Source organism: Melozone crissalis, unplaced genomic scaffold (assembly GCF_028551555.1).
Source record: "Melozone crissalis strain CALT ecotype California unplaced genomic scaffold, PUWL_Pcris_2 ptg000027l_1, whole genome shotgun sequence".
Taxonomy (NCBI): domain Eukaryota; kingdom Metazoa; phylum Chordata; class Aves; order Passeriformes; family Passerellidae; genus Melozone; species Melozone crissalis.
Window position 1 is genome coordinate 19,053,054 of NW_026535805.1, and position 26,191 is coordinate 19,079,244.

A 26,191-nucleotide genomic window follows, 5' to 3' on the forward strand; every position below is an offset into this window, starting at 1 on the left:
AAGAAATCAATTTTTATCTCTTCCTCAGACCTGCAAGGAAAACTCAACTATGACTACAGTGCATATGGATCATGGTATTCCAAGTCAGGGAGTAATGTACCTGATGTGGGAAGCAAGTGTGCCTCTCTCTCCCCATAGTTATGTTACTGCACATTGACAATGCTTGAGAGACAGTGATCCTAACACAGGGAACGGAAAGGCAATGCAAGTGAAGCCTTTAGGAAACAAAAGCTGCTAGAGAAAAAAAGGCAGATGGAAAAAAACAGAACAAGATGCCTACAGCTTGTGGGAGAAGAGTGGCAAGGAACAGGAAGGCCAAGAGGAAGAACACTGTTCCCCTGGCTTGCTTACTTGCCTTTTTAATCTGCTGGAGTTCTGCTTTTGATCATGATGCGCAATGAAATCAAACATGTATATCCAATCCACCACAGTCTAATAACATCCACAACCCATCTCACTTCTCCCAGCTTCTATTTAAGAGATTCCTCCCAGTGCAGCAGTGAGAAATCATGTTTGGAAAACAGTAACTATCAGAACATCATACAGAGAATAACAAAGCAGTGGCTGTTTGCTTTCATTAATCAAAGCTGCTCTCTTCACATACACAAAGCTTGTTTTCTCTGGGGAACAAAGAAGTCACAGCACACTAGGAGGAAACAATAGAGTAAGGAAAAACAACAACAGCTGGCAGAAGCAAAGTGTTTTCTTTCCTGTTGGAAGAGTAAAGCCTCCTGGTGTTGACTTCTGATTTTTTTTTTAACTTTCCCCCTCAAACAAGAATAAATTGGGACTTGGCTTACCCTAAGTCCTGGAAGAGGAAGGAGGAGAAGGAGCATATTTTGATGATAAAAAGCTATCTGTGAGGAGGAAGGGGAAGCTCCTACTCCACCTCAGCATCAATTCACCATGTCACAGTGTGCAAAGGTGAGACTCTGCACTGCAGTAACAGCTACAGCCTTGCAGAGGAACTGGCAGTTCTGGCACAGAAAGCAATCTCTGAAGGCACTGATGTAACTCCAGCAGGGGCTCTCTGAAGAGCCTCCTGAGTTTCCTCTTGCTAGGAACAAGTTTACAGCACTCTTAATGCACTGACAGAAAGCACCATCCTCCTTACAGTGAGGAGTGTGAAGAAAAGAAAAAGCTGTCAGCTTGAAGAAATTACATTCCCAGCACAAGGCTCTTTTAATTTGTCAACCTCTTTTTATTTGCTAGTCCAGGACTGATGCCATTGTAGGAACCCTAATTCTGAAAAAAAACCCTACTAATTATTTTTGCAGGAATGCAGCTCATCACCAGCTAATACTCATGACAAAATATTACATGGGAGACACCTTCTGTGGAGACTGCTGCTGTAAGAAATCAATAAACCTTTGTGAAGCAGCAACATTCAGTTTTAGATGCTGATAATTTGAACGCTGTTAGGCACAGATAGATGTGTATCACTGATTCTCAAAGACCTGAATTCAATACAGAAAGCTTTTCCCTCATCAGGCTTGTTAGATTTGTTTGAAACACTAAAGGAGAAAAGCCATTAAGTCAGATTCCCAAGTGCCTTTCTCAGGGACCTTTCCTTCCAAACCCGTGAATCACTAGCAGCCTCTAGTGGCTGCAATAAATCAAACATATTTTCAGGTTGACTGTGGCATGAAATATAGGCAAATCAGTTCTAAATGATGTCTTTTAGCTTATTTACATGACTACCTTGAATTACAGCAACACCAGTGTTAGAGAGATTCTCTCAGATACTCATGTATTACTGTAAGCCAAGGAACTCCTGCCTGCATCAATCTGGATTCATCCCCAAGGACAAAACAGGTAGACTCTGCTATCATCACAGCCTCTGCTACAGTGATCTGTGCATGGCAGCAGGAACCTACATTTCCACAACGCTGCAGAGCACCAGGAAGTTGCCAGAAGCAGCATACCAAGTTCACATGGCATGCAGGAGCACAACCTGGGAGACACGTGCTCACAGAGCCTAAGAATAACTTTACACAGCAAGAGAGTACTACAAGCTGCTACACCAGGTCAGAGAGAGGAACAGAACAAAAGTCAGAGCAACTGAAGATCAGTTCCTCCCACCTGCTGCTGTTCTGACAGCCTCTCAAAGGGCAGAATGCAAGGTACAGCTGGGACAACTACAAAATATAAAAGAAGTTACAATAAAAAAAGAGATGAAGAAGACCGAAATCTCCATGAATTCCCAGCTACTGTAGCAACTGCTTTTTACTGTCAAGGAAAAGAAACTAAAGCAAACAGAACATACAGATACTTTTATTGCTCACCTTTTATACAACAGCACACCTTCAGCCATTTTCTTTCACAGCTTTTTGACAATGTTTATGTACACAAAAAACCCAGCAAGAAGCATTATGTGGCTTTCAGTAAAGAAAAAAACCCAAACATCAGAACACCAAACTCAGCCAGGTTTTGTTTTCTGCAGCAATAATAAAAGGGCTTCCTCCAGGCAGGAACTAATCTTCCCAGGCCGTAGTGCATTTCTTTAAAAAGACAACCCCCAAAACAAATTGCCCTAGATTTGCTGAGCCAGTGGTATTGAACTTGTAAATAAAATAAACTTCAGTTTGTCATTTCTTCTAGCTGATTTCAAGTAAAAATTAGGTTTGGAGGAGGAGCAACTTGTTTTGGATGGATGCAGGTCAGTTTGAATTGCTACACCTAACTACAGGCCTACACACACTATCGTTCACAATTTAGCTTAGTTTGAAATGATCTTTGCAGATTTTGGCGGCGGTCAGTCTTCACTGTTGAGCAGGTGGGAAAAGGTGGTTTAGCAGGAGATAAGGCTACTGAACATGGCATCCACAGTAGAGCTCAGATAACACAAAACCCCGTTTGTCAGAGTTCCCTGTGCGCGCACACACGCGCTGTAACAGCATCGTGACTGAAACAGGAGGTCAGCGAGAAGAAAAGCAACACTCCAGACTGGTTTAGAACATGTAACTCAACAATGATTTGGGGGAAAAATGCAGAAGTTCTAGTGTGTACTATAACAGACAAATTAGACAGGTCTTGGTATTTCTCCAAATCAAAATAGGAGGCAAACACAGCAGGCATATTTAGAACAAAAGTGTTTTGAGCAGAGGGAACCAGTCCAACATCCAAAAAGCATGGCTATTAGTTGATGTTTAGGGTGCAGGGGGTAGTGACAATGTCTTTCATTCAGACAGGCAGAGGTGGGTGGGGAGGTCTACACAAAATTGTGCTTTGCTCTATGCAAAACATCCCACCCAAAGAGATTCTACCTGCTGTGTATAAACCTGTACTAACTCAAGCAGCATTTAAGTCAGGCCTCTGAAACCAGGTTTCTATTATGTGAGCTCTGCTGAAGTGTAAATTTTTAGCAGCCTCAGCTGGTGAAGTGTCTTCCTTGTCCAAAGCCAGATTGATTATACTGATAACCTCCATGCTGGAAGTGCTGCTCAAACTGCCCTCCTTGATTAAAGTTCTGTCCACCTCTGCCCCCCCAGCCGCCTCCTTGACCTCCTCGGCCACCGCGACCGCCACGGCCGCCCCTCCCTCCTCCACGGCCACCCCCTCGGTCACTGTGGGACCCGCCATCTTGGTATCTGTTGTCTTGCTGGTAACCACCACCACCCCCCTGGTAGCCACTCCCAGAATAAGAAGACGACTGGTAGCCACCATAGCCTCCTCCTTGGTAGCCACCACCACCATGGTAGCCACCTGTTTGAAAACCTGCATCTCTGTAGTTGCTCTCCCTGTAGCCGCCATCCTGGTAGCCACCACTTCCGCCATCTGTCCAGCCTCCTTGAAGCTTGTTTCCTCTTCCTCCTCCTCGGCCACCATGATCATAGCCACCACGTCCTCCTCGTCCCCCTCGATCATGGCTCCCTTGTTCGTGACCTCCTCGCCCTCCGTACGATGAGTCGTAGCCTCCTCTTCCTCCTCGGTCGTGACCCCCGTGGTCGTAACCTCCCCGCCCTCCGTAGGAAGAGTCGTAGCCACCTCTGCCTCCTCTGCCACCGCCTTGCTGCGAGCCACCCTCTGGTCTTTTCTGCCACGGTGGCATCTCAGGAGGTGGAGGTTCAATTTCATTGGGCCTTCCTCCTCTGTCAGGCACTCTGCCCATTAGCACCTGCAAAGAGAAAGGGAAAACTGCCATAGGAGTTGTGACACCTCACACAAGAGTCGCATCTACTGAGACACACCACAGGCAGCACCCACTCCAAGGTTTTTACATCCAGGCAAATTTTGTGTTTGAATCTGACAGCCCTCTGAAGGACTGCTAACAAGACAAGTCAAACAGCAGGCACATCACCATGGGCAGCACCAACACAGTCTTTCACTTAACTCTTTATTAATGCAGGGTACTAAACTCAAATAAGCACAAGTTCAATGTAACACACTCTCTCCTAACTAGTGCTCTGAGTTCCTGTAGAAGCCATTGACTTGGTAAATAAAGGGCAAAAAATTATATTTTTCAGTGAGCATACGGAGAAACTTAACAACAGACAGGTGTGAGACAACAAGACTCTAGAGGTCTTTACCTGTCTAAGGATGGTGTGACCTTAAAAATTTAGCAAGGCAAAATGGGACAGGACATTTGTACTGCTTGAAGTTTTGAAGAAATATAACAAAGGAGCTTCAATGGAAGTAGGCCACTTTGCTATTTTAGGCTACTGTTTTGGAAAACATTTAATATTGATAATGGAGATAAGTTAACAGATTATACATCAGCAGCAGAGCAGTACTGCAGACATACAGTCTGATGCTAGGGTCAACCTGTCTTACTACTTAATTTCTTTCACACCAACAACACTAAAAAGGTGCAGAAATTATTTGGGTTGGATGGGCTGTGGCCAAATCACCACACCACTGTTCCCTCCTAAATTAATTAGAACTTTACCAGAGGTACAGTTGGTACTCAAAAGGTAGAGGAGCATGCACCTATCCCCACAATTTTAAAGCACCAAGTATGCTGCTGTACATAGCTACTGAGCTGCAAGTTCAGCACATGGATTTTTTTGAGCCTATTACTCTTGTAAAATCATAATTTTTAAAACAAGGGAAGTTGTTTAGTCTAAGTCATGTTTCTCCTATGTCATTATTAGAACTATACACTTGATTGTAATCTATTTGTGTACCCAGGGCAATCTAATTTGTGGGATCCTTCCCTTGTGATCTTAGCACATTCTATTTACACAGACCAGAAACACAGTTACTATGTAGATGTTATTTTAGACACGGTGGCAGAATCAGGTAGCAGTAGAGTAATGGCTTTTGTAATTCTGGCAAGACAGAGCAGGCCTACTCCCACTGTAAGCAATCCAAGCTATTTCAGCAATTTTTACTGCCCCAAAGAAGGGACACTGTGAACCTCAAAAGCTGAAACTGCACTATCCATAGTCTACCGATGCATTATCTGCAATACATAAACACCAAGTTTCTTATCCTTTATTTCCAAATTCCACTTAAAATCCTGGAAAAAAAATAGGATTTATTACCACATTCAAGTTACTCAAATATTCCTAAAAGAACAAGACATTTGTCCCCAAAAGTACCTTATTAATGGCACATGCAGTCTTCTCTCGGATGGATCCACTGCTTGTTCTCATAATCTTGGACAGATCCTGCCGAGCTGCCAAGAGATTTGCAATTGATATAGTGCACTTAGTAGATAAGAGGGCACGTTTTGGCTGGTAGACTTTAGCCAGTTTCTCTGTTTGACTCTGTTGGAGCAAAGAAAAATAAAACCTAGTCAGTTAAAGCAATGGGACATCTCATTAAAAGAATTAAATCAGCACTGAATAACAAGCCACTACTGCAAATAAAACAAAAAGTTAATATAAAATCAGTGAGAACCACTTTATAACTGAGGATTACTTCAATCAAACCAGCATTTGTCACGTGAATTTCTTAAGTAAATAGGAAACACAATTCTGACTGAAATGCCAAGACACCAACGAGCTGACAATTTCAACATACACATCAGACTGTATTACTTCCAGGCAAACACAGAACAGAAGTGTGCCATATAGTTATACATGAATTGCTGCTAAAATCCAGAAGCCACTGAAAGTGAAACACATTTGTGTTTAGCCTCCAGACCCCCTTCTGTGCCTTCACCCTGACCTGCACCCATTCCAGCTGGGCCAGCATCACCCCATCTCCAGCAATTATCAGCAGAAAAAGGTCCTGTTAACTCATTTCACCCTACATTCCCGTCAGCTTTGTCATGAAGACAAGGCACCAAGAGGGCCTGGCAGAGCTAGAAACGAGATCCTACACTCAACTTAGCCAGAGTGGCTAATGCTGAAAGGCAGTAGAGGAAGAGACATTGCATACAAGGCATTCTTGAACACCTCAAATGTTTTCCAGCTGAGACACAGGAGAAATCTGTGCTACCACACATGAGTTACTACACAAGTTACAGCTCTCTTCAGTCATCAACAGAGCGTAGTGTGTGATGCAGTCAGGATATACAGATTGCAATCTGAATGCAGATGATGGCAGTGGGGACAGGCAAATCAGGTTTTCCAACATATCTTAACAGTGCAAAAACTTAGAAGCACATTTTAAAATCCTAAAAAAATCTTGTTTTCCATCCAAAGGCAGAAAACTGGGATATAGACCTGGCTAAAGGTAGGAGAAGCAAAAGTATTCACCAGTGCGTTTTTCTAGTACTTGTGTGGTTTTCCCTGGTAAGTTTGACTGAGCTCTGAGCACAATATTTTGGTCCTATGATACTGTTTTAGGTGAAAATTGAAATTTTAAGTTAAAAAAAATCCCTAATAGTGGACTGCAAGGTTTTTTTCCCTGATGTTTCCACTATCTGGAGAAATGGCTTTTTAGTCATATCATTATATTCTGATACTTTTCAAATAAAAATAAAATTATCACATTTCTAAAACTTACTGTTAAAACCAACTCTTTTGTGTGTCTGGAATACTACAGCAACATTCTCCAAATTTGTATTGTTATGCTTCAAAAAAAAATTTGCATTTTAATAGATATTTGTGGGTTTTGTGAAAATATTTTGTTTAACAAGTCAAGTTCAAAAGTATCTGATAATTCCTAGGAAAAAACACAAAACCACATGGATAAAGATGCCAAAGCTGTAACACAACTAGAAATTCCTGGTTTAAAAACATAATTCACGCTTTTGCTCATTTTTATTCACTATTAAAATATTTAAACCATCAGATAGTTCTTCAGTCATCTACTAAAAAGCTTGAAGAGAGAGTACACCATTAGAAGCCCTACTCAGATGATGAAACGAAATGGGACAGGTCACAGTTTATTACTAAAGTATAGCTGCTTTTTGAAAAAACATTTATGAAGAAAAAACACTCAATGATTCTATGTGTCATAGTTTAGCACTAGTAACTGTCTCAAACACTGTCAGCAGTATACTTAACACAATGTTAGCACATCTGGTTTAGTCCTGGAAAATAAATTACATGTACTATTTTTTTAAATCCTGTAATTTCTTTCTGAGACATAGGAAATAGGGAAATCATGTAATGATTTCTAAAAGCAGAATATGTATCATGTACTCAAGGGAGAACAGATCTCATGTCACAGCCACTTGCACAGTTCAGAGACAAAAGAAGCACATAAAGCATTACTCCCTCTATAAGGTAAGAACAAGTAGTGCCTTAGCAGCTTTTCTCATCTGCATCTGTGGAGTTGTGACTGCAGACACACTTAGAGTTAAGGAAATCTGATTGCTGTGGACAGCACAAAGTAAGATAAGGGATGGTCAACAGGAAGGTGCTTTTCTACCATCACACAAGACACAGCACTTAATGGTTCACATTATGGTACTCTGAACATGGTTGTATCAGTAATCTCTACTTTTTCCAGTTGCTTTGGTGTGTAGCTACACACAGTCTGACTTCTCATTTTACAGTCTGATTTAAAATCCAACAGTTTTAAGTAAAATATTTTTACTCCTCTTCCATTGTCATAAACTTATTGAGAAACTCAAAACAAAGCCAGACAATTCCTGTGACTATTTCTAACTCATGAAGGACAAAACAATGATGCAGTTTTCCAGAGATACTTATTATAAACTGTTACCATCAACCAGGACTTCACAGCAAGCTGTCTGTACCTTAGCTCTGTCTGACCAGCCGAAGGATTGCACAGTAACATCCAAACGTTTGACTAACAGTTTTCTTCGGACTTCGTATTCGTTGGCTATGGCTTGATTAATTGCTTCAATTTTTTCCTGAAACAAAAATTTGCAAACAATCTATAGATTAAAGTGTTTCTACTTCATAAACTATGTGGATGGAAGAGAGTTTAACACAGAGATAATATTGCAATTATTAAGACTTCAATTATCTACCTTGCAGATTAAGACTGCAATTATCTACCTTGCCAAATGGACTCACAGCCAAGTTGTGCCTGCTGATGTTATTTTCCGAAGCTTCCATGGCTCATGTTCAGCCTTCTACCATTTCTAGCAGCACAAAAACTGCACACACTACTGAGACACTTCTCAACATCCACCAGGACAGAGAAACAAAGGTGAGAAGATACTACAGGCAACAAGCTGAAGCAAGGGTATACATAACTTCTAAGAAACAGGATGTTCGTGCCTTCTTAAAAAGTAGAAAGCTTAAGGATAAAGATAGAGCAAAGATAAAGGACTGAAAGTAAGTACAGTACTGCAAGAGGATCTTGATTAAAGCACAGTCTGCATATAGGCAAAACAACAGAGCTCTACAGGAAAAAATCATCATGAGAAACAGCTAGTAGCAGACGGTGTTTAGTTAGAGCAGCAGGTGAGATATGCATCATTAGAGCACATTTATATTTATGTGCATTTAAAGAGGCCTGGCTGGAGGGAGGGCAGCAGGGCCGACTTTCAGTCTCAACAATACAAGCACTGAAGGAAGCAGGCTGCTGGGGGAAGATTCACCACTTAAGTGCTTCAGCCTTAAGTTAGAGAGACAAGAGAGACCTGAAGCCTTGCAGCAGCAGCCATAGCTGTGAGCTCGGTGCAGCAGCAGTGACTAACCCAGACACCAGGCTCCCAGCACAGCAGGTGACAAATCCCAGCTGGAGAAGATCACAGCTCTGCAGCCTGGGTGTACAATGTCTCTCCCACTCCTACCTGCATACTCACTGCCTCTTGGAGAGGCTGTGAAGGAAGCAGACTACTCCAAGAGACAAAAAGAGGGGGACATTACGAACAGAGCACAGCTTAGCTAAAAAGAAGCCCCAGAAGCAGACATGCCGCCATCTCAGCAGGACGAGGACACACAGACAGGGCTGGTAAAGGGCAGGAGAGGAAGGTTTAAGCTACTGCACAAGCATGCTGGTCAGCACCACCACTGCAGGTCTCTCATTTTGGAAAGGTTTAACCTGCACCTGGACCTAGAGATTCATGAGTCTAAGATCTTATCAGTTGCTGTACATTTACTGCATTTACTGCACCAATATATACATTATCCTGCAAGAAATTATCTTCTTGTCTTCAGAAAGAGAAAAATCATTTTGCAACACACAGAATCAGGATCAATACTTTGTACACTTTAAAAAGGGAAATGGGCTTTAATACCTGCAACTACTCACCCAGTGAGCTGGTCCCAGTTGTTTCTTTAATAAAGGTTTTCCAACATGATTAGGTGGAACCTTTGCTAGAGTTTCCTTCAGCTGTTAGGAGACATATAAAAATGTAAGCTTTGGCTAAAAAAATTAGTTTTTCAAGATTCAAATTAAAGGGGATGACTGTTGGACAGTGAAAGGCATGACATAGCAACCTCCAATATCAAGTTATTTTCTCTGGAACAGAGAGCCAAGCACACTACTTCTGGAAACTAACTGTTTTTAGATTTCTGGTACTCTCAGCTATAATTATTTAAAAATTAAGAGAAGGGACTATAGAATAGATCAGCAGTAAAAACAATAACACCAAGAGGTACTACTATTCTTGAAGCCATAAGGATTATTCTACACATCATCTCTTTAATCCAGAAAAAAATCCACATTTGTATCAAAAAGCTTATTTTAAGATGATGTAAAATGTAAAATGATCCAAAGGAGGACCCCTCTTTACAATCAAAAGGAAAAAAATCTTTAGTATGAAATTTTAACTATCTTGCATTGTAGGAGTTTGGACACAAATTATCTATCCCATCTCAAAATTTCTAAGGACTTCAAGGGGGAAGTCATGGAGTGGCAGCGACAAAAACTTCCAAAGCAGTTTGGGAAGAAACCACCAACCTGTTCATTCCAGCAGGTGATCTAACACATTCAGTGACCTGGTTTTCCAATGATACTGAGCCAAATTTATTCAAGATTTTAAACCTAAGTGCTTTCAAATAGCACTGTTTTGGGGAGCTTTGTAATCACAGAATATTCTGCACTGGAAGGGACACATATCTGTTCTTTAAAGTTAGGGAATGGCAGAAGACAACCCTTATCTGCTGTTCTGCTCTCCCCTATCCTGCAAATTAAGTCACTAAAAGTGATTTAAAAGCTTTCTGTCCCCAGTCATTGGTCTGTGCATTGGACAGTCCATTCAATTTAATTTCTCTGATTTATAAAAGTTACTCAGAAGTAAATTTATTTAAAAAAAAATCACAAAATCCTGGAGAACACACACATGCAAGGAATAAAAATAAATGGAATCACAAGAAATTATGAAGTTTAGGGAGAAGGAGTTAAGTTTTACTTTTGCTACACCACCTGTTAATCAAAACATCTTTAAACATTAGGTTCCCATACAAATTTGTTTAGGTGTATTTCTTGAAAAACATTTCTCTTTAACATTCTTCCTGAGGCCTAAGGTTAGCATTTTCTATGTCTTCTGCAACAAGTGATGGCATCAAAACCTAGAGCAGTCACCCTGAAAAGCGAGGATAGCAACAGTCCCTCACCTCATGCCTTGGCATGGAAAAAGCCTTCAAAATAATTTTCAAAATTCTGACTCTTTGTATATGCAGTAAAACACCTCAACTCTCCTTCACAATCCAAACACTGGAGTTTCACAAGAGACAAATCTCACCCAGGTAGCAGAACTATTTTCCATCAAAACAACAACATCATAAATATTCAAATTTTTCTTCCTCTGGATCTTACTTTTTTTTCAATTCCACTGAAGAACTGGAACATCGTTATGTTGGCGGGAGGCTTGGACATGCCTAAAGCAATGCAGATGCCTTTCAGCTCCTGAAAGACTTCACTGCCACCCCCTTCCTGGGCTTTTTTAGGAGGGGCATTCACACACAGCATTCTGGCAGCTTCCAGTTCTGAGATGAGGTATGCTGGGGTAAGAAAAATTAGATTTGACAATCAGATATTAAAGAGTTATTTTAGAGCCAGTGAAAACTCAAGTGCTTACAACCAACACATGTGCAAAGTGACTGTTTTAGATAGAAGGAGGGATAGAAATTTTGTATCTACAAAATTTCTTGTATCTTCAAGATATCTTGTATCTTAAATTTTCTTGTATCTTCAAGAGCACTCATATTTACAATTACTGAGTTCAGTGCTAGAAACACAAAAAACAGAGGACGGTTTAGTACAACTAATTAAAGGCTGGAAAAAATCCCTATGATTCCAGCAAGTATTAATCCCAAAGTTCAACAGAGCACAGCTCTTTTCCTTCAGGTTTTGCCCAGCAAAGACAGGAAATTAGGAGCATGGAAACAAGCAGGATGAGGGACTGAGATGTGTATTTTAGGGAAGACAAGCAAGCACTTGTTGAGGCTGTAGGAAACAAGCAAGGTAACGAGTAGAGAGAAGTGAAATGTCAGATCAATCTCCTCTACTTCTCCATACAAAATGTAGAGTGGAACAATAATCCCACTGAGAAGTACTATTGAAAATTCATGTTTACAATAACTTCAGAAAGGAAGGCTGTAATGATGAAATAGAAGCTAGAATGGCTGAAATTTTCTTCAATATCAGAACTGTAAGAGCCTACCATTACATTGTAACTCCATCAAACAAAAAAAAAAAATTACAATTTCTGAACACAGTATATGCCCAAAATTTCAACATCAGATGTCATTTACAGTGATATAAATTTACAATTATAAAAACAGCCTTTGCTTGCAGGTGTCAAAACTTTAAGGTTTGAATTTTAAAAAAAGCACAAGTTTAACAATACTTTTCTTATTAATCATAGTGAGTGACCATAGCAATAATATACATAAACACTTCTAAAAATAAGAAAAACTGATACTGCAGACACACTGGTGAGCAGGGAAGTAAACCCATGGATACACAAAAGAAGCTTATTATTTATAAAACTGGGACAGATAAAAAGATTAAGAAAAGAACACAGCATTTTAATGATCTCTAGAATGTCATCTGCTAAAGATACAGAATATCTTATAAATAAAAAAACTCTTAAAATACATAAAACAGTGAAGCATCCTTTGTAAGTTCTTTCAGCAACACTTTATACAGGTTTTTCTTACATTGAACTTTCAATTATTTACACTCTTTTCAGGCCTACTGAAAAAGAAACTAGCAGGAGAATTTTCTCTCAAAAATTTAGAGATCATATTTAAGCTATCTTCAACCTCCCCTAACAATGACAGAAATTTTAAAGTCTATCACTAAGATGAATGTTCTTCAGATAGCGATTCTTTTTTTGCACAACTTTTCTGAACCAGCCTGAAACTCTTGTACTTTCTGTTTTGCAAATGCTAGTGCCTAACATTGCATTCTAGTGATGCTGCACATTAGGACAACCAATCCTAATTACTTGGGTTTGTTTGGTGCTTTCATCTCCCAGCAATACTGCTACATCTTCCAAGTGACAAACTGTGCTGCATTTCATTAAAACGTAAAATACCCTGGCATTTCACCACAGGGTTATCCTGTTTCTCCTGAAAAAAACTAGTTTTATGGCTCACATGCAAGAGGATACCTAATAAGTTCACTTAACACAGCTAAAGAAAGCTATGCTGCTATGGTGGTACACAAAAAGGAATTTGGCACTACTGCAATTTCACATTTGACAGTAAACACAGCATTCCTGCCAGATGGGATACCAGAGTTCAGCTCCTGAACACGGCCTTATATTACCAAAATGTACATCCCAAAGGACCTCTGGGATAAACTGTGTGTCACAGACAAGGCAAATTTATTGAATGGCTTGGCTTACAGAAAACAAGCTGAAGAGAAGATTGTTTGAGCTACAAACTATTCCAATGAAACAACTACCTCACTTCATCTGACATTTATAAACATACTATAAGAAATACTCAGATTAAACCTAATCATCTTTCTCCTACTGCTGAAATACAGGAATCCTGTATTTAAATAATAATAAAAATAAATTAAATAACTCTGCAAATAATTTCTTGTATCTCAGAAGAAGGCAGAACTAAATTTCTATTTTGAAAAATTAAAGAATCAGCAGCAAGTGAGGAAGCAAATAAAACATTATCTCATCTTGATTTTAAAATTAGGTTAAAATTAGCACTACAGTTTCTAACTCAAGCTTATATTTTTTTATTGTAATGTGAATTAATATCACACACCTTTTACAAATTCAAGTACTATTTCTTCTCCTCTATTTCTTCTTTCTCATAAGGAGAAAAAAAAACAATTCCGCTATTGAGCTCTGATGAGTGCAAAAGGAAAGATGTCACCATTGCTAATGTTAATTTCCTTTCAATCAGCAGAAAGCAACAGTGAAGCTATTTACTAAGGACGTTGATCAAAAGAACTGGAAGCTGGGATAAAACATTCTCTCCTTCATAACAATTCCAACTGCTGTCAGTGTAGGAAAATGCAAGTTTTGTTGCACTTTGCATCACAGTGGGAGCCTCTAAAATGATGATGCATCTGATGTTAGTGGTCATTTTTACAACCATGCTAATTAGAGTTCAGTGGCTAAACTCGGGCAGAAGTCTTCAAATAATTCCCTCTTTGTTGTGTCTTTTAAGAAGTAATAGGACAGGCTTTTTGCTGGTGAATGTGAAAAAGGTTAACATTCAAAGTATTTTCCCTCATATACTGGGTACATATTGACTGGTAAACCCACAAGTATAATACTCTGATGCTGTAAATTACAGTAAAAACAATGCATCTTTTTAGGTAACTACAGTGCAGTACACTGTGGTAAAGAAACCAGTACCTCATTAAGTGTAAGAAACAATAGTATAAATCTTGCAGAAAATCAGGTTTGCTTGCAAGCACCCTTTTAACTTACTAAGCAGCAAGAGACAGTTCTTTTGATTATGAAGGCGTTTTGTCACATCTCCTGATGTTAATGATGCATATGGACAGTTCATTTCAGACAGCAGCCCACTCATTTCAAGCTGAAATTCTTCTGCTTCATTTGGACCTTAGAAAGAAGAGAATAATTCATTCACTGCTAATATATAGGGGGTATGATTAGAATGAATTAACTATTTTTAAAAAATATTATTTTGCACAAGTTGCTATTTAACATTAAGACCCATTTTCAACGGAGGCCAAGTGCATTTCCTGGGTTCCTCCAAGACACAGCACAACCTGTTTGGATCCATGATATGCTCCATTAATATAAAATTATGTTTCACTGACAGCTTTTCCAAGCTACAACAGACACTGGCAACTTCTACAATGATAGGGGACATTAAAAACTATTGTGAATAATAAATGTGGCTTATGAGTTCTCACTTTTTTCTATTATTTCTCCCTGTAAGCTCACATTTGTCAACTGATTTTATTTCATATCAATATCCTTTAAAAATAAGGAAGTCACATAAACCAAACTTTTGACTGATATTTCTGTCAAAAATTACTGAAACTTGTCAGAATTTGTTAGGTAAAAAAGGCAGTGATGAGAAATAACATTTTTTTATCTTTTAGAAAGAAACTTCACCCCCAAATGTCTGTTATTCCTAAATCCAAGACATGCAAAATGAAGGTAGGACTTCATGGTACTCCAGCTAACATGTTTCTGTCACTGTGTTTAAAGTATTTGAGATAGGTGTTGGAAGACTTCTGGATCGTATCTTTACATAAAACAAAAAATAGGAACCTTGTACTACTAGAAGGGGTGAGATACTGTAATGTTACAGAGAAAGAATAGGAAATACACTCAAAGAAGAAAGAATGAATATGTCAAAAACAGAAAGGAAAGTAACAGATGTTGAGGTACAAGGCAGCAACCTTTGGCCATTGAGTAAATACAAAGCTAAGCTCATAAAGGCATTATGAGTTAATATATTAAATATTCAGGAATGTGGGTTATCACACCAATTTAATAATTTAAGCTGTAGATTGTCATGACTAACTAAGCAAAATTAACTTTTTTTTCTGAAAGCTGTGGTTTTATTCCTCTACCAAAATGAAAAATAATAATTTTCAGGCTCCTTCTCAAAAACTCATAGCAAGCACAGAGTTAAGAGAACTAACAGTAAAAAGAAGATATGGTTACTGCAGTCACAAGAACATTACCTTGAACAGTAGTATACTGACATCAAAATTACAAATAGAAGCATTGAAATAAAAGTATTCTCACAATCTAGTAAAAACCCCACTAGCATTAATGCTTCCCTAAATCCATCAAAGAACTTTAAAAAACAATATGGTTGAAAAATTACCGGAAAAAGCTAATTTCAGAAGAGACTCTTTGATTGCCACTATTATTTCAACCTCTGCTGGCTGTTCATCAGGCAAACTTGAGGTGGAAAGTATCCAAAATCTGGCAGTGTGCAGACAACACTCCCTGGTACAGAGATACGGCCAGCCCTAATCTCTGTGGCATGCAGGAACACACACTAAGTGCATGCTTGTGTGGCGTTATGACTACTTACTGTTGGTTGCCTGCACGTTCTCCTCCAGTTTACAGAAGAGCCGTAACTCAGACACCAGCCAAGCACAGAGTTTGGTGAACTCAGGGGAGCTGGCTCCATGGGAGACTGCCTGAGCCAGCGCGCCGTCCTCTAGCAAGGGACCTTTGTAACTGAGAGGGAAAACAAAAGCACAGTTTATTCATCTCTGCTGGGACCAGTGTCCTTGGACAGATTAATTTTATGCTGGATACATATGGAGAGTGACAACCACAACACATCTGCAGTGCTGATCTCATGGAATGGTGATTCCTGGAATGAACTGTAGCAAGAACCACACTGAAAACATCAGAGCAAACTCAGAACTTGTGTGCACCTTCACTTACCATCACAGAGACTGTGTCACAAAATACCATCATCAAAGGTTTCCTCCTGGAGAATGTTACCATGTACAGTGGCAACTTCTCTGCCTCCACCTCCTGAAGTTGTTACTGACAACAGACCTATCCCGGGCAACTGCAGTCCCAAGGAATCCTTCCTGAGCTCTCCATGTGGGATAATTACTGCTGAACAAGTGCATCTTTTCTGTCACTTCCTATCATGTATGAAAGGGTTCTTTACAAAACAAAGCCTTTGATAGAAATATTACAAAAGTGATCTGCATAAAAATATCATCTCTTGAAAAACCAACCTCCCTAAATACACACAAGAAAAATTAATGGAATTGGTTCTTTGCATAAGCAAAATAAGCCAAAACTCAGACCTAGTGTAAGAAAGCATGGGTTTATAGATGAGATCTTAGAAAACAGCTTTCAGGACATCTGTGTATTGATAACCTCTCAGAGGGAGAGTGAAGAGTAGGGAGAAGGCTGCCTTATCAACCAGGTAGAAGCTCAAGTCAGAGTTTACCTCAGTATTTTAGGAAAAACATGTATAATATTATTTTGATATACTGCCCCCAAAAGAGACAGACATCCAAGAGTGCTCATAACCAAATGAAATCTCTCTTGGGAACTTCCAGGTAAAGTCACCCACCACGTCACAACAATCCAACAAGTCCGCCAACTCTTGGCAAACCTCAGCAATAAAAAAGCATCTCAAATTGAAATGTAACTGTCCTCACTCTGTTCCTGTGTTTAATACCACACACAAAGGATTTGGCCTTCACTCTAGTGGCCTGTTACTTCAGCCAAGGAAGATGAAGAAGTCACACTCAAAATAACTTTTACCTCACAGAGCACTCAATGGTGCCACAGTTAATCTACTGGCAGCTGGTGGGAAGCTGTAATCTCACGTATTACAGCCCTACTGCATGACACAGTAGGCTGGATGCTTCAAGAGGATAATCGGAGCAAGCTCCAGTCCCACCCCACAGACGTCTCAGGCCTACATGTGTAGGTCTGGGAACATCTGGGGCTCAGAATTGAAGCACCCAGTTATAGGCCAAAGTAGAAAGGAAGCAATGGCAAGCCTTTTGTTTTGGCAGGACTGGGATTTCAGTCCCTGCTCAGATCTTCTAGAGGCATCTTTTCTACAATTTTTCTTTAACAGAGGTAATATCTTGAGCGTGTTATTTCTTAAAATTATGACTTCAGCTACACATCAATCTGGCCAATAATCCAACTTGCAGATTCCTAACTGCAAGCAGCTTTTTCCTTCTGTTTCTGCCAATGGCACGTGTTCCAGAGCTATGCTCTCTTGGGTAACATTGTGCTATCCCATCTGTTTGCTTTTTCAACAGTTCAGCAAACTGATGCACAAGACAAGAGGCCACCATCTGAACACCTCAAGCACAATTACAAAAAGAAACAGCTCTCTAACATGTAATGCTATGAGAAAAAAAAAAAATCAAGTGATATATTAGGAATATCTCCAGTATCTGATGAATAAAAGTAAGTTGAACCATGAAGACCACAGAGCTACTCCCAAAGCAGAAAGCCTCAAACACCCCAGTCTTTCCAGACAGCAATAATCAGAATTCCTTTAGACACATGCAATAGTTTCCCAGTTGTTACCAATGTTGCCGAGGTCTCGTGTCTTTCATCCTCCAAATTTTCTCTTTTTCACTGTTGTCAATTTTGCTTCAGATAACTTACTTGTTCAACTACTTTCACTGTTTGCTTTACTTATTTATGTAGCAACAGAAATCAACAACACTTTCTGTCTATAATTGCACAAATCACAACTCCTTCAAGCCACTAATATCCTTTTAAACACATGACAGTAAAAAGAAGTCAATCATTGTGGCAGAGCTGCCTTTTCACATTTTAGTCAGAGAAATAGCTGCTAAGACAGAAGCCTATTTGTCAAGCTTTGCAACTATCACCACTAACCTAGCCTGGAAATACAATCTTTGCTGGAGCATAATGACTCCAGCCACAAAGTGATTTATGGGAATGGGGCCAATGTCAGTAAATACAGCTGTGCGCATGCAATCAGCAGTAGAGGTGAAATAGTAGCTGCCTGTCCTCTGAGCTCAACAGTTTACAGCCATGGGAGCTTACAGCAGGACGTGTTCTCCATGCTCTCCCTTTCATACCTATGCAACCTTTCCTGACTCTGACAAAGTAACAGGTTTACACAGCAAAAGGTTCCTGTGCTATATTACTCTTTAAAAAATGTAAAGAAAAACACTTGCTCATTTGCAATTCTTTTGAAATTCTTTTTACTCTTCCCTCCCCAAAAACAATATGAAGCCTGAAAGTTTTCTTATTGTCTGAGGTATCTCTTTATGCTGTCCCACCCTCAGCTAGGACCGCTGTGCAGAACAGAGCAGCAAGAGAGCATGTGGCATCCCAGAATCAGGGGGACCAGCTCGCACGGAGAAGGGACTCACTGGCCAGGGCCGTGCCGCTGAAAGCCAGCCCGGCTGCCTTGGGGCACCACCACCAGCCCGGCTCTGACCCAAAGGGGCCGTTCCAGGCGCTGCCCGGAGCCGCGGCCCTCCGGAGCGGGGCGGCCCCGCCTGTGCGGGGCGGACAGCGGCGCCGTGTCCGTGCGGGGGCCGCCCTGCGCTCCCGGCCCGCACCCCCAGCCCCGGACACGTACCCCAGGTCCTCCAGCGACTCCAGCACATCGTTCTCCAGGAGCTCGAACTCCATCCTGCGGCGGGGCACGACGGGTGGACCTGCGCGACACGGCACTCAGCGCTACCGGTACTCGCATTCCCACCGCCCGCCATTCCCCCCTCCTCCCGCCCATCCCGGCCTCGTGGGGGAGACTCAGCTCTCACCCCGTGCCGTGCGGCGAGGCAGCGCTCCCGGTGCCGCAGCCGCTCTCCCCGCGCCGCCCATGCCCGCCCGGCGCCCCGGCCCCACGCACCGCGCTCGCAGCTGCGCCGCCGACTGCCGGGTTGGCATCTCAGGGCGGGGAGCGCGGCGCCGCAGGCCCCCGGCCTCCCTCTTCACCCGGCTTCTCTAGGGCCGCCCCCCCCGGTGCCTGATGGGCGCTGCCTCCGTCCGCGGCGGTCTCCGCCTATCTGCCGACCGGAGTACCTTTGCTAAAGTGGGACACGGGTGCGAGGCCGGAGAACGGGCCGGTTTTGTGGGAGAGGAGCCCGGGACGAACCAAGGATCTCACTTTTGTGTTCAGGCGCCGGCGCGGGCAGACCCGGAAGCAGGACTCCTCCCTCGCCGCCGCGCAGCCCGCGCAGGAATGTGCTGCGGCCAGCGGCGTCGCGGCAACGGGCGAGGCAGGGGGAGAGGACGGAGCGGCGGAAGGGTCAAACCGCGTCAGGGAGCGAGAGTGCGTCCCCACCAGCCAGGACCCCGCGCCACGGCTAGGACCGCAAATCCCGGCATGCCTTGCGCGCGACACAGCCTTTCGCCGAGGGCGCCGGGTGACGAATAAAATCAATAAATTCATAAAATCAATAAATGGAAGCCGTTTCAGTTCAATTACTAAATGGAAGCCGCGGGTCTCGTTTGTCCCTCTGCTCCGTGGCCTGGCGGCGCGGGCTGCAGGAGTGTCCCGGCCGGGCCGTGGCGTTCAGGGGCGCTGAAGGCAGCGCTGCGCGGGCTGAGCCTGCCCGACCACAGAAACTCCTGGAAGCGACGCTGGAGAGGCTTCCTTAAAAAAATATTTTAAATTCGGGAGGCAAGGGAGGGGTGTAACAGCGTTCACTCTTTCCAGGTGCTCAGCATGCTCCGAGGTGTGAAAAATGCGTATTGTGTGATTGGCTTCTTGCAAATATTAAAATATTATGTGTTGTGTTAGAAAGTTATACTGTATTAATTTTCTTAAGTAGTGTGTTAAATATAGTTTTAGGTTATAACAAAATGTTAAAATAGAAACTATGCTATGTAAGATACTTTTTTAAATAAAGGACTCGCAGCGAGACAGCAGCCACAGGACACCGAAATCTTTCAGAGAAAGAGAATTTATTGCTTCATTATCAGAAGAAATGAACTTCTTCCTGCCTCGCTCAGCTCTGAAGACGCCGTCAGGATTAAGAGGAAGAAGTTGACGCTGACCAGACCAAATCCTGTGTTTGAATGGAATTTATACATCATGTGTGAGATGTATGAATATGCAACAGGCTATTGTTTTTAACGGTTAATCCTCTGTTAACGTGGGTCCTTTTTGGGCTTATGCTGTCCAGAAAAAGGTACTCAGATGTCTGTAACTCTTTGTTTCTATTGTCTCATATTGTCCTAATTCAAATTGTCCAAAATTTTTATTACTCTAATTATATTGTTATTTTTGTAACCACTTCATTACTATTAAACTTTTAAAATTTTAAAAAGAAGTGACTGGCATTTTTCACAGAGGGAAAGCCGTGCCCGTGGGTGCAGATCCATGCCCAGGGAAGTGAGCTCAGTTGTGGGGCCACAGGGGATGATCCTGCCCGCTCCCTGCAGCCCTGCCAGCCTGCCCAGGACACAGCAGACCCACAGAATGCACATCAGGAAAGCAGGCACAGCTAAAAGGATGTGTTGGGATGGTTACAGCATGCTAGGGAAAGCCAAAACCACTAGCGCCAAAAATGATGCCAGTCTGTCACCAGCAGTGAGCTGGTGCTGCAGGAGGGGAGTCCTGTTCTTCGTGAAACTGCCCTTGGCAGGCACAAAGCAGAAAAGCTGCACTCAAAATATGAAGGATCTTGTAGCCTGAAGGTAAAGGAGGATAAAGAGTAGGGATCTTAGGCACCAGTTCTACTACCAAAGACATGTCAGTCTACACATTTGGAGGAAAATTGCCTCCTAAAGACTAAAAGCTTAGTGTCAAAGGAATAATGCAAGCATTCTGCTTTGTGTATTTGCTTCCAGTTGTATAGTGGTTAGTACAGTGTAGCCACAGCCTGCTTCAGTTTTTTAAAACAAAAAGAAATAAAGAGTTCTGGCAAGCTGCTTAATCACTGCTGGGATGGGAGAATGACCTGATTTTCCTTTAGTCCATTCATTTTCGATTCAAAGCATCTGAGGTGTTGTGCTTGGGAGCCTTGCCTGGGTGGATAGTCTAAACTGGAGATCTGGGCAATTGGGATTTTCCTCACAAATTCAACACAGCTGCTTAAAGCTTGTGACCTTTTGCTTATTTGGTTGACTTGGGGATTCTGTTTGGTTTTTGTTTTGTTGTTTTACTTTTGGAGGTTTTTTATTTTTATGTAATGGTTACGTTCACCTTGCTTGCATTTGTGGAAGTGTACAAATCTGGGCAGTAAGTCCACAGTCTGACCCTGCTCAGCTGCTCATGGTCATGATAATGGTTAGCCCTTATTTCTGATTCTTCTTTTATCTTTTCTAAATATAGGGTTTAAAAGCATTCACAGGAGCAAGCAGTACATGAAATAATTCATTTTGACACATTGACACTGTTCCTGTGTCCACTCCTGAATCTGCACACGTTGAGAAGCAAGGATTTTGTGCTAATTTCATGAGGTCATTTGCTGTCATCTTATATTTACTGCTCACATAAGCATTGGCACAGAAGGGCCATATTCATCTTGGCACCCAGCTGATGACATCTGCCTGCTGAAACAAATAAATGTAATTCTCTCTTGGTTCAGTTGTGCCAACACTGCAGGGTAGGGACAGTTTGGAAGGCATTTTCTCCAGTCTTATCACTCAGTTCCATAACTGCTTTTATGTCCCTTCTGTGCTGTGAGGACCAGCAGTTTCTTGAAAAACACAAGGATTTTGTGGCTGGAGAGAAGAACAGCTGGAGGTGTGATGCTAACCTGGAGCAGGCAGCTACAGTTTTCTCCTGGGGAATGGGATGAGAGCTTTGCTTTGTCATTGTCTCTTACCAGTCATGATTTTTTCTTTTCCTATCTACATAGGATTTTTCACCATGCAAATTGTGGAAGCGTCGGAGGTGTGAACAGCCACTGTGCAGCATCCTGGCCCCCCTAGAAGAAATTAATTTTGACACTGGACAGTTTTTGAGTACAAGTGCTTCTTGAACAAAATTATATTGTCTTGAGCAGTTTGCTGTTGCACAGTGAGATGCAGAGCTCTGCAGACAGGTTACTTCTGAAAGCAGCAGCCTCTTGGGCTTTTGGCTCAGGGAAGGGCTGTAACTGGGGCAGATTTCCTTAGGTTACACAAGGCTCTGCAGACTTGTCAAGCTGCAGAACTGAGCCCAGCTCCCCTTGGGTTGTTCTCTCCCTGGGGTAGGTTTGTTACATCTACTTCCCTCACTCACAGAGAGCTGGAACACTGGAGTCCAGTGTCCCTCAGGCAGCTGGACTGCAGCATCCTGGCTGGAGCCATATGTGACTCCCTGCACTGTGCCACCACTGGAAAAGCCAGGTACTACTGGTTTCTCCTATGGGAAGAAGCAAACCAGCCCAGACTGCTGCTGTCCTCTTCATGGGACCCCTGTAAACCCCTCCTGGCCCCTTCAGCCCTGGAGGGATGGGGCTGTGTGTGGTGGATATTGGTCAGGTGCTCCCAGGCTGTTAGTAGAGGGTGAGGAAGTTGGCAGCCCATGCATGGCCTGAGATATATTTATTCTGAGAGGTGTGAGGTGCTCCACTGCTTGGATTATAGTTGTCATTAAACAAAGACACTTGGTTTCCTGTGTACTTGCCTTTTGTGATTGATTGGTTTTGGCGTTTGAGATGCTGTGAGGTCTGACTGAAGATAAACAACTTCCTCCTGTGCATATTTTCTCACAGCTAATAAAGTAAGGCTGTAGCCCCTCCTTCAGCTTTGCACCAAAAGAACCTGGCACCAGTGTGCAGGCGGCTTGTTGGACTTGCCCAGGTCACTGAAGACACACACCCTGATGGTTTAAACCTCACTTCCATAGGAAAGCTAGCCAAAACCAACAACTCTAAGGCAGGCTTGGTTTCATTACAGAGTAATTATTTTCACATGGTTTACACCACCCCACCTCAGGTTGGCTCTGTGGCTGTCAAAAATCCCATGACAGAGACATGAAATATGAGATCTGTACTTGCAGAACAGCATGAAACACACAAGTGTAGAGTGGTAAAGTGCTGCTAAGCACTTTTGTATTAAAATCAATTTTAATAATTTTCTGAGAATGCTGCAGCTTCTTCAGTGTCTGGATGCAACAGAATCCAGCCCCTGTGCTGCAGCTAAAAGCCCACTGTCTGCCAGCTGGGTTTGCCAGCTATTGAGGAATGGCAGTTCTGGCTCAGAGCATGCCCTGGTTAGCCCAATGGCTGCTGGTGGTACTGAAGGAAAGCAGATACCGTGAAAGACCAAGAGCAGGACAATGACAAATGACACTTCTCCTACTACTCACCCACCTTCTGACTACTTTAATCTCTCTGGACTTTCTTCAGTCCTTACTGCTGTGCCATGAGGTTCTGCCTGAGAGGATCAGAGAGCAGAGGGTGCCAGGGCCAGCTGGCAGGGGCACTGCCCAAGGCTGGTTATTGAGCAGATCCATAGCCTGTGGGTGCTTGTTATAGATGGATAATGAGATGATTGGCTCTCACAATTAAAAGGTAACTATTGTGTGAATATTAAGAAAAGCTTCAGTGTTGTATAGTTATGTTATTGTGGTTTAGATGTCCTCTGTTCTCCCCATAGTTCCCTTCCCCCCTGTACTGTTGCCATCAGACAGGTGGGGTTGTCTAGGACGGGTAAAAAGAAGGCTGCACATGTGTCCCTTGCATGGGGCAGTTGGGAATGCAAAAGCTTGGTGCTTAGGGGGTGTGGCATGGCAACTCCTGACCTCCAATCAAGTTACAAGAAAGCAGTTTCTACTGATAAATGGCATTGGTCCTGTTTCCATTTGCAGAAGTGCTGTTTTCTGGTTTTCTATGTGTTTGTCTGTGTGCCTGGCCATGTGCACACACACACAGGTGTGTTTGTGTGCTTACTGGGAGTACACACATAGACTCCATGCTGCCTGGACCTGGTGAGACAAACATGCAGGCAGCTTCACTTCTGTTGGGCTACCAGGTTTGTCAACTACAACCTACACTTCTACTGCAGGCAGGAGGTCATTTCTGCTGAAGAACATGGTTAAAATGCAGCCTTTGTGTGGCAAATAATTTTTTCACTAGCTGTACAGACCATGATCCTGAATATTTTCTGGAGCAGCCGGATCTCTGTTGCTGTGATGTTTTAATTATGATTAAAATAGAGGCCATCCTTTCTAGGTAGGCTGTTTGAATCCACCCTGGATTACACCTCTGTTGGCCAAAGGATGTCAGTGCTACAGTAATTAGTTTACCAGTCAGCCTCTGCAACAGCAATTAAGGAAGGAGAAAGAGAAAGTGGATCTATAACACAACAGGCTAAGAGCTGACAATTCAATACTTAGGATTATACCCATGGGTATGACTGACTGTGTTAAGTTTGTGTGGCAAAAATAAGAATTTCTAAAATGTTCTTCCTTGAGCAGCAGCAGCAAGTTGGTTTGTGGGGTTTTAGTCATATATAAAGCAGGATGAGTCTATCTACACACTGTAAAGCGATCTCTCACACACGATTTTCCAGAATAATCAACAGTTATAATAAATCTTTGGGGAAAAAAATAAGCACGTGCTGTCTTTATTCTTTTACATGCCTGGCAGCTGCTGTCAGGATATTTCTGTTGGTGAAACATAACACCACTTCCCTTGAGATGAAATGCTTGTGACAAGAGTTAACAAGGCACTTCTGTGAACACACGACAAAGAAGTTTGCATGAATAATTTAACAGGGTAGCTGAGTTCAAAAATAGCTGCAAGATTTCAAATTAAGTATAGAGACAGGAGCTTTAAAAAGCCTTTTTTCCCTACTTTAAGCAGCTTTTCCAAGGGATGCAGAAAGGCCTGTAAAGGCTCTATGAATCAAGAAACTTCAGAATCCAGCACCCTCTCTTGCCACTATTAATACCTCATAGTAGCCTGCACTTTTTAAATCCTCTTTAGAGAATAATTTTTAAACAAACAACACTCAGGAATCAGTACAATTTCATAAAAGTTTAATGTTTGTTTTTAAAATAACACTATTTAATCAAGAGAAAGGAATCCACACATACAGAGTCTTCTTGGATGCTGACAAAAGAACTTAAATCAGAGACATACCCATGACCAGCAGGTTTAACCAGTAAGAATATAGAGAAAGTTTCACTGATTAGTCACATTAATGATAAGAAAAAGAATGTGCCCTCCAAAGAGAGGAGCAAAAGATACCATTCCAGTCATGCAAATCTGCACTCACCTTCTCAGAACAGGTTTCCAGAAGTCTGGCAATTCAAGATAACATTTTCTTAGCTCCTGTGGAAAGTAATCAAGATACAAAGAGGGAAAGACTTGTTACAGCAAAAGATGTTCATCCTAAAATCCCACTTGCTGGAGCATTGACTGTTACAATCCCAAATTTTAGGCCCTTTTAATTATTTCCCTCCCCTCTGCAGCAAAACCCTTCAACAGCTAAACAGCTGGTCTGGAAGGAATTTGTCAAGCTGCTGGACTGGAATGTTAATGGACAATGACTCAAACAATCAGGCACTTGGCTGCCCTTGCTGAGATGTGCATCATCACAGCTCAGGTGCAGAGGGGGCTACAGCTGGGGTTTGAGCAGATAAGGGACAAGGGTGATAAAAAGACCCTTTGGAAGTGGGGTAGCTGGGGAGGCATTGGGACATTCCAACACAGGCCTGAAGGTGTTCATCCCTCAAGACAGGGCATAAAATAGGCTGTCATGAGAGGCAGCTGTCATGTCATAAACCACAGAGACCCCCAAAGTGCCCTCAAACTTATTTCTGAGGCTTTCACCTAACCTTTCTCTCTTTTTTGTTTTCTTCATACATTTTTTACATGTTATTTCTATGCGACTGTATTGTTGTATTTCTACAGATAATAATCAAACCAAATTGTTTGATTATTATTATTATAAATATATATTTATAAATATATATTTATTATATTTATTATATCATATAAATATATATGCTATAATAAATATATATTATAAATATATATATTTATTATATAATATATATTTATATGACCAATGTTTATATATATATTTATTTATAAACAC

General features: G+C 41.8%; 1 protein-coding gene across 2 annotated transcripts; it reads right to left on the reverse strand.

The window, feature by feature from the left end:
- Positions 1 to 2,258: 2,258 nt before the first annotated feature.
- Positions 2,259 to 19,250, reverse strand: FAM98A (family with sequence similarity 98 member A). 2 transcript variants are annotated; one of them, XM_054279615.1, is made up of 9 exons: positions 19,232 to 19,250; positions 18,786 to 18,864; positions 15,762 to 15,910; positions 14,168 to 14,302; positions 11,077 to 11,261; positions 9,568 to 9,648; positions 8,099 to 8,215; positions 5,544 to 5,711; positions 2,259 to 4,117 (listed from the first exon to the last, which is right to left on the reverse strand). In XM_054279615.1, exons 2-9 carry the CDS (start codon positions 18,836 to 18,838, stop codon positions 3,371 to 3,373), a joined length of 1,635 nt encoding a protein of 544 aa, XP_054135590.1. In that variant the 5' UTR covers positions 18,839 to 18,864; positions 19,232 to 19,250; the 3' UTR covers positions 2,259 to 3,370. The 2 variants fall into 2 exon arrangements, with proteins under 2 accessions (XP_054135590.1, XP_054135588.1); XM_054279613.1 differs by lacking the exon at positions 19,232 to 19,250 and adding an exon at positions 19,059 to 19,139.
- Positions 19,251 to 26,191: the final 6,941 nt, after the last annotated feature.